The following is a 12,414-nucleotide window of genomic DNA, read 5'->3' as shown; positions in this document are numbered from 1 at the left end:
CCTATGTTCTTAAAAGAGTAACAGTAATCGCTTTTACATAAAGAATATGCATGATTCTGCCGAGAGAGCATTTTAAAAAAAGAATAAGCAGATGTGAATTATTTACATTATTTAAAGAATATTTCTAAGCTTTAGGAGAACTGGTAATAACTAGACTATGTTTCCTACATACATTAAAGATATGGAAAAAGTACCTCTAAATTTAGAGATTCTATCCTTTAGCTGCCATCTTTAAACAAACAAAAACAAAACAAGGTAATAAGACACAAAACAAAAAAATAAAAAAGTCAGCTTCAATTACTCTCCTCTCTAACTTATAAATCAAACCTCGAAAGAAAGGCCCCCATTTTCTGTCTTTCTTAGCCATCATTAATCACCATCTGGCTTCTCCACTCTCAAAACACTCTACCAAGGTGACCTCCTATCTATTAAAAACAATGAACACTTTTCATTCTTTTTTTTTTTTTTTTTGGAGACAGGGTCTCGCTCTGTTACCCAGGCTGCAGTGTAGTGGTGCAATCTTGGCTCACTGCAGCCTCAATCTCCTGGGCTCAAGTCATCCTCCCACCTCAACCTCCTGAGTTGCTGGGAGTACACGCATGCAGCACTATGACCAGCTCATTTTTGTATTTTTGTAGAGATGGGGTTTCACCATGTCACCCAGACTGCTCTTGAAATCCTGGGCTCAAGTAATCTGTCCACCTTGGCCTCCTGAAGCACTGGGATTACAGGCATGAGCCACCATGACCAGCCCCAACCTTTTTCTAATTTGACCTCTATATGGCATTTGACTGACCTCACTCTTTCCTTCTCCTCTCACTTATCCATCCACTCTTTCTTTTCTTCCATTTTTGTTTATCAATCCTTTGACCAGATAGCTGCCAAACTTCCATGACTCCCATTATCTTCTCAGACTAATAAAATGCTAGAGCTTCCAGGTTCTGTCCGTGACCCTCTTTGCTTTTCCCATGTGCTCAACTGTGCTATGAAAATGGCCTCCCTAGCTCCTCCCATTCTCATTCCGGGCCTGGCCATGTGGCTGGCTTTGGCCAAAGAGATATCAGCAAATGTAATTCAAGCAAAGGCTTGAAAAGCATTTGCCCTTTGTGGCTGCCCTGTGGTGTGGCTCTAAGGAACCCTGAGGAACTATGTGAAGAAGCCTAGCCTAGTCTACTGGAGGATGGGAGACCATCTGGGAAAGAGGTTAGTTCTCCCAGCTGTGGCCAACCTAAACCAAGATGTCAATCACCGGACACGTGAATGACACTATCCTAAATTATGCATGCAGTCTCATCTAAGCCACCAGCTGACTGCAGACGTCAGGTACGCCAGCCGAGATCAGAAGAATCATCTAGCCAACTCACAGAAGTACGAGAAATAATAAATGTGGTCTGTCACAAAGCAAAAGCTACCTGACACATCAACTGTGGCTTAGTCTACACCAAACTACAACTCTACATTTCTCCTAAAATTGATGGGCCTCACTCCCCATCAATCTATGTTTCTACATTAATCCTAACATTTAGATTCACGTTCCAACTTTCTGTAAGAAATCTCCTTAAGAATGTCCCATAAGCATATTGGATAGACTAGATCTACAATTAAGCTCATTCTTTCCCTTCAGTACTTGAGCCTGTGCTTGGATTTCCTTGAATCCTTAAGAGCACCATCCACTCACCCAGTTGCCCAAACCAGAAACTTACTCTCGTTTTTCAAATCCAGAGACCTTAAATCTTGTCAACCCGTAAATTTCTCTAAAACCTCTTCCCACCTTACCACTTCACTGCTATTGCGTTACTTCAAGCCCTCTTCATTTCTCACCTATTTTAACAAACTTTTACCTGTTGACCTGTCGTCACTCTCCCATTCTGCTACCAGAGTTAGCTTTCTAAAATGGCAATTTAATCATGTCACTGCCTAAGGTTTACACGCTAAGACCTTAAATCAAGAGCATGGTGCGTGAAGCGGCCTGCCCCCCTGACTGAGCTCTGTGGTCGGCCCCACGCCCCCTCCTTCACCTGCACTGCTCAATCCCAGCATGCACTGTGCTGTTTCATACCTGGTCTCAAGACAAGTTTTGACTCATGGGCCCTTTGCTTAAGAAACCTTTATTTTCCCAGTGAACAATTCTTGCTTTTCCCCAGAATTTGCTCAAATATGTCCTCTTTGAAGTCTTCTGAACCCCCGACCCCATGAGGAAGTTATGTTACTCTGGGTGCTCCTATAAAGGTTTGAGCATCTCATAAGTCCTCATTCAACACTGGGAGTTTTGTTTGCTGTTGCTCGTTGAGGGACAGAAATGAAAACAAAATTAATTTCAGTGATTTTTTAAAAAATAAAAGTCACGGTGGGCAGCTTGCTAATTCCTTGTCTTTTTATTCAATAGTGGGAAACATTAGCAAAAAAGGAACCTGTATGAGTAGGTATGATGATCAGTTTATTTCCAGGCAATAAAGAGCAAATAAAGAGAACGCAAGGCAAAAATAAACAAGGAGATAAGAAAAACAGAGTAGTCAAGAATGAGAGAAAGAAACTTACAATGGGAGAAAAGGATCAAGCCAAAGTTCTTTGACATTCTGTTGTTTTTTACTTCCTTGAAATTACTCTTTTTTGGGGGAAATATTCCCTGGTTCTATTCATTCAGGCAGATAAGGGGAGAGAAGTTCTGATGACATCAGCTGAACACAATTGCGGCTGCCTGCTAGATACATGGCTGGTCAGGCAGGCCATGAAGAAACCCACTGTTTTCGTGGGGTAACTGCATCCCTGCCCTTAGCAGGATGAAACATCAGATGTGGATAACAAGAACCAACTGGCGGGGGAAAACCTGTGGAAACCCTGGAATGAAGCCAAAGTAGCTGAAGTAAAGACTGTGCCGCTGTTTTCTGGTATTTAATCTCTCAGGAGAGCAGAGACAATCACAGATGTGAAACGGGCCAGGAGTGTAAAGGAAATAATGAGTAAATGGAGGACAAAATCAACATGACCATGAAGCTGAGTGAGGCTGTCAAGTTAGCTCCTTCAGGGCCCACAGGTCAGCCCAGAATTTTCAGTGCCCACACACAGGATCTACTATGGAATGTATCCTCTCTCTGTCACCTGAATATGCGGAACTGATCAGAGAGTTTGAACATTTTCTGAATTCATGGGGGCAGAGTTCTCAGTGGAGCCAGTGCAGCTCCTCCCTATTCCTGTGCATACAGCCCACCTAGGAGTGTGCACACCTGCCCCTCACTCCTAGCAGTGTTCTTTCTGGGCGTGTTCTTTTAAAATGGAATAGCTCATGAAATTGCATGGAATGGTCAAAATGGTGTTAAAAAACATCCACATATATATTTAAATTTCATTTGGATACCTTTTCTTCATTTGCTGCCATCAAAGACTCCACAGCTTTCTTCATTTTTTGTACTTCGATGTCTGAAAATAACACCAAATCAGAAGTCAGTTTAGTTCACACGTGTGACAGTGATCAGAAGTTATTTACTCTCCAGACTGAAATATTTTAAGGTAAATATGTTAACGATTTCTTTCATTTATTCTTTTAAAAGGGCACATTTAACACCCATATTCTCTTTTAGGGAAAATCTGAAAAGATGGACGTCTTCTATCTCACCTGAACAGTTGCCATTCTAGAAAGAAAACAAGGGTGTGTGAGAACTAGCTATCCTCTCTTAAAGCAACAAGAGAATCTTCATGAGAACACTGAACGTGAAATTTCAGTGCTATAGTAATAAAAACATGTTTTTAAAAAAGGAATCTACAAAGCAGTGCGTGAAAGCCATGAATGGTATATATAATGACAAAAGCAGAGAAAATGATAGTTATAACCAAGATAGAGGCATGAATGGTAGGAGCCTGATGGCATGTAGTATTTACATGAGTAGTCATGCTAAGAAGCTGGTTGTAGTTCCATACATAAGCATAATAAGTACTTTGCTTCATCTATAAACTTCATTTCCAATACTACCTTAAGATAGATTTCAAGACATAAAGGCCAAAGTAAGCTGAATGTGATTCTCCTTAAAATTTGATATTCAAATACAAAAGCATGTTACTTGAATAATAAAAAACTTAAATATTTTAAAGATGAAAAGTCACTCCAGGGCCTGGTGCAGTGGCTCATGCCTGTAATCCCAGCACTTTGGGAGGCCAAGGTGGGAGGATTGCTTGAGCTCAGGAGTTTGAGATCAGCCTGGGCAACAGAGCGAGACCCTGTCTCAAATAAATAAATGAAAAGTCACTCCAAAGTGATATCACAAACTACAAAATCGAAACAGGAAAAAAAAATCAGCTAAAGTTGCCTGCTTCTGAGAGAAAAAAAAATTACTGAAGATAATATTTTTTTTAGAGACAGCGTCTTCCTGTCATTCAGATGGAGTGCATGGCACAATCACAGCTCACTGTAGCCTTGAACTCCTGGGCTCCAGTGATCCTCCCACCTCAACTTCTTGAGGAGTTGGGATTACAGGAGTGAGCCACCACATCCAGTCTTCTTAAGATAATTTTTAAAACAGTGGTGCATCATTCTGCATTGGTGTAACATTTTAAATTAAGATATATTCTACAGGAATTGAGAATTTAACATCTGGGGGAAAGAGCCCCTAAGGAGTTAATTTTTTTTTTTAAGAGATGGGGTCTCACTATTGCCCGGAATGTGGTACAATGGCAAGATCATAGCTCACTGCAGCCTCAAACTCCTAGATGCCTGGGGCTCAAGTGATCCTTCCACCTCATCCTCCTGAGTAGCTGGGACTACAGGCATGCACCACCATGCTCAGCTAACTTTAAATTTTTTTGTAGAGACAGGATCTCACTATGTTGCCTAGGCTGGTCTTGAACCCATGGCCTCAAAAGTGATCCTCCCACCATGTCTGGCAGGATTTATCTTAATGTTGCATTAAATATTCAGGCTCCATTAATCAGCTGAATTCAATCTCTGTTGTAACAATGTAACATGTTCAAAGGAGCTTCTAATAGATCTCAGACAAATAGTGGACTTCAAAACATTGAAAAACAAAAGCAAATTTCAAAATTATCTTTCAACTCTGGTAAACCTTTAAAATCATGAGTTTTCGTACTATAAGAGTTGTTTTCTCCTCTGACCCTGTATCACCTAGACTGCAAGGAACATGTTTTCTTACATCCACAATGCTGTGTGCCCTGTTGTACCCTGTAGAGCAGAAAGGTTGAATCAGACAAAATCTTCAAAATGATCTTTTACCTTATTGTTTTATTATCCACCCTGTATTGTGTACACTCTGAAGAAATGGAGGGCTTATCGATGAAGCAACTTTACATCTTTGGTGAGAGAAATGTTTTAAAACACATGCAAAGAACAGTCGAAGGTAGTATTTTTGGTGAATGTAAAGGCTGATGGAAATGCACCAAACCTTACTTTTTTCTTTGAGCTTCTTTTTAAAATTTTCATCTGTGCAGGAAAACCCATCGAATTGGAAGTTAGCAAACATTACGACAATAAATAATATTTTAAAATCACTATTATTTAGTCTCCTTTGAACTAAAATAAAGGAAATCTAACCTCATAAAAACTTTTTCAGCACTATTTTGTGACTGCAGGATTGGCAGTATAATAATGCTCTGTGTGAGGTTAGAAAGAGAATATGAGACCTAAATTTGAGTTACTACCTCTGTTACTTCATTTTTCTGGACCGTGATTTTCTCACATTAAAATTAGGTTTATGGAGTACAAGCACTTCTTATACCATAAATGATGAAAACCTAGTTAATGTCACTTTGTTTTTATATTTCCATCACAGTTTGATACCTGGTCCTCCTGAATGTGACTAGAACGCTGCTTGTGTCACGTGCAACTCACCACTCAAGTTCAACAACACTGAAAGGGTCTATCTCCTGTCCAATAAGATGAGGCCACTGAGGATGCAGTTAGAAGCTATCCCAATATCACCCTGACATGAGCTTTCTAAAGACTTGCTCTCAATCCCCGTATTTAGCTGGTGGGCACTGGTAACACACAGTTCCCAGGTTGATTCGAGTCCTCAGATCAGACTTTGGGTAGCATTACTCTAATATCTTCTAGCCCACAAGTCCTGTGATGCCATTTTATTCTTTATCTTTCTTTTTTTTCAGAGACAGGATCTTGCTCCATTGTCCAGGCTGAAGTGCAGTGACACAGTCATAGCTCACTACAGCCTCAAACTCCTGGGCCTTCAGCGATCCTCTCTCCTCAGCCTCCCAAGTAGCTGGGATTACAGGATTGAGCCACCATGCCTGGCGAAATTTGAAATTTAGAAATTTCAAATCTTAAAAAATTTTTTGTAGAGACAGAGTCTCATTGTGTTACCCAGGCTGGTCTTGAACTCCTGGCCTCAAGCAATCTCTCCTTCCTTGGCCTCCCAAAGTACTGGGATTACAGGTGTGAGCCATTGTGCCCAGCCCATTTTATTCTTAAAACCCTAAAAGCATGATCAGTATGACCTGTTTCTGAATGTCCCTTATCAATACACAATTCTATATATGCCAAACAGTAGGTGATGGGCTGGGGCGGAGAAGCGGTTGGCAGTGAGAATCCATTTTCCTCAGGTTTGATGAATTTTCTGATGGACAGGGAATTGGGATACCTACAGGTATATAAGGCCATGGTATTCTAGAGCAAAGAAGGAGTTTACAGATAATCTAATTCAAGTCCCTCATTGGACAGACAATGTTACTAATTTTCTTTTTCTTTTTTTTTTTTTTTTTTTTTTTTTTTGAGATGGAGTCTTGCTCTGTCGCCCAGGCTGGAGTGCAGTGGCCGGATCTCAGCTCACTGCAAGCTCCGCCTCCCGGGTTTACGCCATTCTCCTGCCTCAGCCTCCCAAGTAGCTGGGACTACAGGCGCCCACCACCTCGCCCGGCTAGTTTTTTGTATTTTTAGTAGAGACGGGGTTTCACCGTATTAGCCAGGATGGTCTCGATCTCCTGACCTTGTGATCCGCCCGTCTCGGCCTCCCAAAGTGCTGGGATTACAGGCTTGAGCCACTGTGCCCGGCCACTAATTTTCATATAACGGATAAAAATGTAACAAAGCTACATTAACTGGAATTTGTACTGTTTCGAATGAGTCAGAAATTGCTTTGGTATCTCACAATGCCACAGTCATCATTCGTAATTACAAAGAAAGCTTAAATTTAACCTAGTGCTGCCAGATGTTATGCACATTATATTTCCAAATGTAATTTTAAAAATATATTTCATTTGGGCTATTTTCTATCACATACAACCTACTTTGTTAGAAATTATGGTCCATATAATACTCAGAACGAACCTCTTCAGTTACGAAAAAAAAGATTTGGACAAATTCATGCATTTTTCCAAAAACAGAATTAGCCTATTTCTCTAAAAGGTAGAGGGGCTCAATCCCTGGTATACATTTGTTACTAATTTTTCCAAAGATACAGAACCATTTTTCTCTTCTGTCTAAAGGGCAGAACAGTTTCTAAGTCCCCTACTTTATCTAATTTCAGTTCTGAGGGCAACAATCCTGGGACACAGGGGTGGTTCTTTTTAACTCTTTTGGCATACATTCCCCTGCATTGCAATTGAGACAAGGCCATTCTTGTGATGAGAATTTACAGTCTAGTAATCCTAAACACCAAATGAAGTACAGAATTCCCCTTTTCCAGGTGCTGAAGAGGAAGTTAATGGATTCCCAGTCACAGTAAAGAGTCTTGGAGAATTCCCTGTGGTTCTGGGCCTGGCTGGATTCTGCTACTCTTTCTTTGATGCTAAAACTGCACATTGACTATCATTGGTTTCTTTTACAGATTTTGGAGGACTTTAAAAAAATGAGATGACAAATGTGAAATATATCTTCTTACCTCTATCAACAATTTCAACCCCTTCTCCTTTCATCTTGCAAACCAATTTTTCTTGTAGCCTTTTTACTTCAGATTCCTTTTCTTCTAGTTGTTCTTTTAAAGATGCCAGTTCATCCTACAAGTTACAAATTCATTTAAAAATAGCAGATCATGACTAAAAAAGAACATTCAGAGAGCACATTAGCTCTTTAAATCAATAATCAGATTTTATGAATGAAACAAATCTATAAGAATTTAGATGCAGGCATCAGAAATCAGACAAGGGCAATGAAAAGCAAAAAGCAAGACTATTAGCAGAAGTTCTGTTTATAATAGTTATGGTATAATTATTACAAGTTTCTTTGTAATCAAATGAAAAAGAGATCTTTTAAAGTGTAATTAGGGATGGGATAGCCCTAAGGTTTAAATCTTTACATTAAATTAAAAATATAACCAAGTTAATCAAGGAAGATAATCAAATTAGATACTTAGTGTCATAAAAGCAAAATAAAATGCAAATTGGAAAAGACTAGCTTGACATTTATTCGGCATTTCAAGTTGGCACTCATGCCTCCTTGACAAGCACAGAGTTTCATTAATGGGTAAAGTAGCAAGTCATCAACAACTTTAGCCAAATCATGAAACTAAATAATTCACCCTCATTGCTAAGATAAAAGGACAGAATCTCCTACAACAATGGGAAAAACTAAATTAGAAAACAGATATTTAAGCCCTCTTTTAATTTTTAAGTATACAACTGTATAAGATTTCAAGTCCATCCTTCTATGTACTAATGTTTAAATTTTCAGTTTCCTTTCAGTAAAGAGAAGCTTTAGGAAACAAATTTTGCTGGCTGTATTTAACACAGAAAATACAGCTATGCAATGCTAAGACGTACAGCTTTATATTCAATATCACATTTTACTTTCAGAATCTGTAATGATATATTTATTACATTTAGTACTATGAGAAGATGTAGTTCTCCAATGAGGCGAGGCAGTTGGCCCTATAGTTTTGACTTCTGGTAGAAGCAGAGTAGACAAGTATAAAACATTTTCAGTAGCACTGGCAGGAAGTGTGAACCTGTTCTCACCGTGCTGCTTCTCAGCAGTCATTTCTATTTGCAGCCATGATAATGTCAACTGCTGTACATTTACCATCAAGAAAGTCCCTAAAGAGGAAAGTGACCTCTACTGTGGATACGAAACAGAATTCTTTCACAGGTGAATGTTTACAATTATTTTACTAGGCTTGGGTCTCAGTCTAAGAGAGTTTAATTTATAAATTCTTTCATTTTACCTGTTTATTATATTTCACTAATTATTTCATGTATTTCTGAAAACAACATCAGGGATCCCATTTTCCCTTCAATCAGCTTGAGGTGATTTTAATCAACAGGTGACACACACACAATGAATGCACATGCCACTAAAACATCATCACAGCAAAACAACACAAGCCAGAAAGCAACAGGCCATGGACCCCATCACCCAACGTCTACTACACCTTCAGTGACTCCCATTTTTGTTCCATCCGCTGCTTTTCATACTGCATCTGACCCACCTTGATTTTCATGCTAGAAAGTTTGGCCATTAAAGACTGGTAGAGAGACAGAGGAATGAAAGAAAACTACAGATAGAAAAAGACAAACTAAATAACCGAGAAAATAGTACCAGTTTATAAAGGAGGTTAGATACAACTCAGAGAAAGGGCAGGTTATGTTCTGTCGGAAGAGTTAAGCCTTGTTTTTAAATTCAGATCAGTGGTGTTTAAATTCAAGAAGGTTTCCAGCTTGGGGGGAACTTCATTTACTTTTAAAATACCTTCTTTATCATATACTAAGTAGAAAACATATTATTTATATTATTGGGCATAGATGAATAGTGGAGACATTTGTTTGAAAATGTCAACCTGCGAGAAAAACTTACTTTGGTTGATTTAAGCTTTTTTTCATACTGAAGTCTCTCACTGTCCATTTCACTGACTTTTAACCTCAAATCATTGATCTCCTGAATCAGTCCCTGTCCAAGAAGAAACAAGAAAGTGCATTAGGAAAGTGGTAACACAGTTACCTACATCTATAAAATAGCAGCTTGGAAATCTTAAGAAGTCACCAGCTCCTAGGGTTAGTTGTATGAATCAGATGAGACAAATGGAAATAAATGTACCTCCTTAAGAACGAAAGCATCTTTCCATTTAAAACATTCCTTTAAATCCCCAATGCCTCTGCCTTAAAGTGATGGGCTTATGAAAATAAAAGGTGACTATAATTTTGATTAAGAAACGTAGCTTAATATTTATTATTTGTCAGATATTTCTATCTTAAAAATGACTCTATGAATGCTATTTCATAGAGTGCTATTTCTATTCTATTTCATAGAATGCTATTTCATATTTTAAATATATCACATTCTTTAGTGAAGCCATTTACCTTTTCAACCTTCTCAATGATACATGGTTATTAAAACAATTTGTAATTTCTTCCTTTGTCCACACGGAAGAAACACGGATTGATCGTCAACCCAATATGGGAGAATGAAATGAAAATTAAATCCTTTAAGCCCATGAATCCTTAAGATTCATGAAACAGCCAGGAAAATGTTTTATTTTTACGAAGTGAATAACAGGAACATGAGAATAGTCAAATCAGTTTTAATTTTGCGGACTATTTTAATTATTGTCATATATAACATCACAAAGTTTCTCAACTATTCTCTAATCTCTGGGTATGTGCATACATTTTAGCAATAGTGTTGAATTTTTATTAGAAGCTTATCAGGGATTGAGTTTACTGTAAGTTTGATGACAATTCTCAACTGGAAAGTGGATGAGGGCCCTGCAGTTCACCTAATTTTATAATTAGAAAATGAAAGAGAAACCAATCCTAATGTTTACATGACACAACACAGTTTTGCGCCTTTTCTACTGCCATTTTTAATTTTATTTAGTGTCACTTTTTAAAGAACCAATTTGATCATAAAACTTGTCCAAGTATTCTGAGAAATAGTGGTGTATTTTTGTCCAGAGCCCAGAGAGTAGGAAAGGAAATTAGAGTGTTAAGCAATATTAACACCTCCAAAAGAGACACTCAAATACCCTGCATGGGAGTTGACTTATTTTTACTGCAAGCCACAAAGATCCCTACAATGGTTACTATATTTTTGCTTCTCTCTCCCTCTTTTTTTTTTTTTTTTTAAGACAGAGTCTTGCTCTGTCACCCAGGTTGGAGTGCAGTGCGGCCATCTTGCTCACTGCAACCTCCGCCTCCAGGGTGGCATCAGCCTCCCGAGTAGATGGGATTATGGGCACCCGCCACCACGCCCAGCTAATTTTTGTATTTTTAGTAGAGACAGGGGTTTCACCATGTTGACCTGGCTGGTCTTGAACTCCTGATCTCAAGTGATCCACCTTCCTTGGACTTCCTAAGTGTTGGGATTACAGGTGTGAGTCATTGTACCTGGCCAGTTTCTCTTTTTACAAAGACATGCATGTATTCCTGGTTCACAAATTCATAGACTACAGGACAAAATTGTGCAAGAATGCCAAAAATTACAAGTAGAACAATGCTATAAGAAATAAAACTTTGTAAATAGAAATTATTTTAAGCTTCCAAGTGTAATGATCCAAGTTCACAAAGGCTAAGAGAAGGGATGCTATAATGAAATACACTTTCCAGTAAACCCACAGGCTTTTAAATTGTAGTCTCTTATAAAATAGGGCAAAATATTACCTATCATAGTTATACAATTACTCCTTAATAACGGCACAATATTTCACTTAGATGATATCTATTTTCTTCTTATGAATTAGGTCAAGAACTGTTTGACATTATTCAGTAACATATTTGTGATTCCTCATCTAACAGGTCAGAATTCAAGTTTAAAGAAAAAAATAAGCTTTTCCCAGTTATCTAAACTAATCATCCTTGCATAATATGAGTCCTTAGTGATATTCACCAATATGACCTTTTTAAATATATATTTTCCTACTTTCTCATTGCTAAGAAATAGCATTGAATTCTTACCTGCTATTGTTGTACTTTACCCCTTCCTTCAGAAATAGTGCCAATGTGCAAAGAAGAAACCATTGAAAAAAATGGAATTGTAAACTGGGATAATTTATCTGTTTGAACAAAAACTACTCAACTATATTTCATGGCAATACTTTAAATATGGTCTACATTTCCAACCTGAAATCATATCTTCCCCAGACAACACAAGCTGGAAAATCTAGAAATGGCTCCCTAATGTAAAACTTTAAAAAACAGAATACAAATTATTTCAATCAAGTTCTTATCAGAAGTTCAGTCCTTTTAAGAAACAAAATCCCTGTTCCCTTTCCCTTTTCCCTTTCAGAGAACTCCTCAGGGCTCCCGCAGGAACTCAGTCTCTGACATGTATGCTCTTACCACAAGGGGGCACTGTCGAAAGATGCTAATCATTTCCCATTAGCAAGTCCAGGGACAAGTTCTGAATCTTCCAAAGTTTAAAGACTTTTACCCTCAGTCCTTTGGAAATGCCTATACTTCTTCCCCATGCCAATATTTTCTTGGAAATTAATATCCAAATAATCTAAAATTCTAAGAGAAAGTTAAATA

At 38.2% G+C, this 12,414-nt stretch overlaps 1 protein-coding gene across 14 annotated transcripts in view; it reads right to left on the bottom strand.

The window, feature by feature from the left end:
* The window catches only part of LOC126930047 (liprin-beta-1), a 176,154-nt gene that overhangs the window by 31,502 nt on the left and 132,238 nt on the right, over positions 1–12,414 (bottom strand). For 6 of the 14 annotated variants that reach the window (XM_050746652.1, XM_050746650.1, XM_050746655.1 and 3 more), the window contains exons 8-12: positions 9,746–9,838; positions 9,324–9,416; positions 7,839–7,953; positions 5,396–5,428; positions 3,356–3,417 (exon numbers count right to left, since the gene is read on the bottom strand). In XM_050746652.1, coding sequence (XP_050602609.1) covers positions 3,356–3,417; positions 5,396–5,428; positions 7,839–7,953; positions 9,324–9,416; positions 9,746–9,838 — 396 coding nt within the window. The remainder of the gene's footprint in view (positions 1–3,355; positions 3,418–5,395; positions 5,429–7,838; positions 7,954–9,323; positions 9,417–9,745; positions 9,839–12,414) is intronic. The other 8 variants (XM_050746656.1, XM_050746657.1, XM_050746658.1 and 5 more) reach the window with 3 other exon arrangements.

This window comes from Macaca thibetana, chromosome 11 (genome assembly GCF_024542745.1).
Source record: "Macaca thibetana thibetana isolate TM-01 chromosome 11, ASM2454274v1, whole genome shotgun sequence".
Classification (NCBI taxonomy): domain Eukaryota; kingdom Metazoa; phylum Chordata; class Mammalia; order Primates; family Cercopithecidae; genus Macaca; species Macaca thibetana.
The sequence above is the reverse complement of the archived record's forward strand: the minus strand, read 5'-3'. Positions and strand labels throughout refer to the sequence as shown.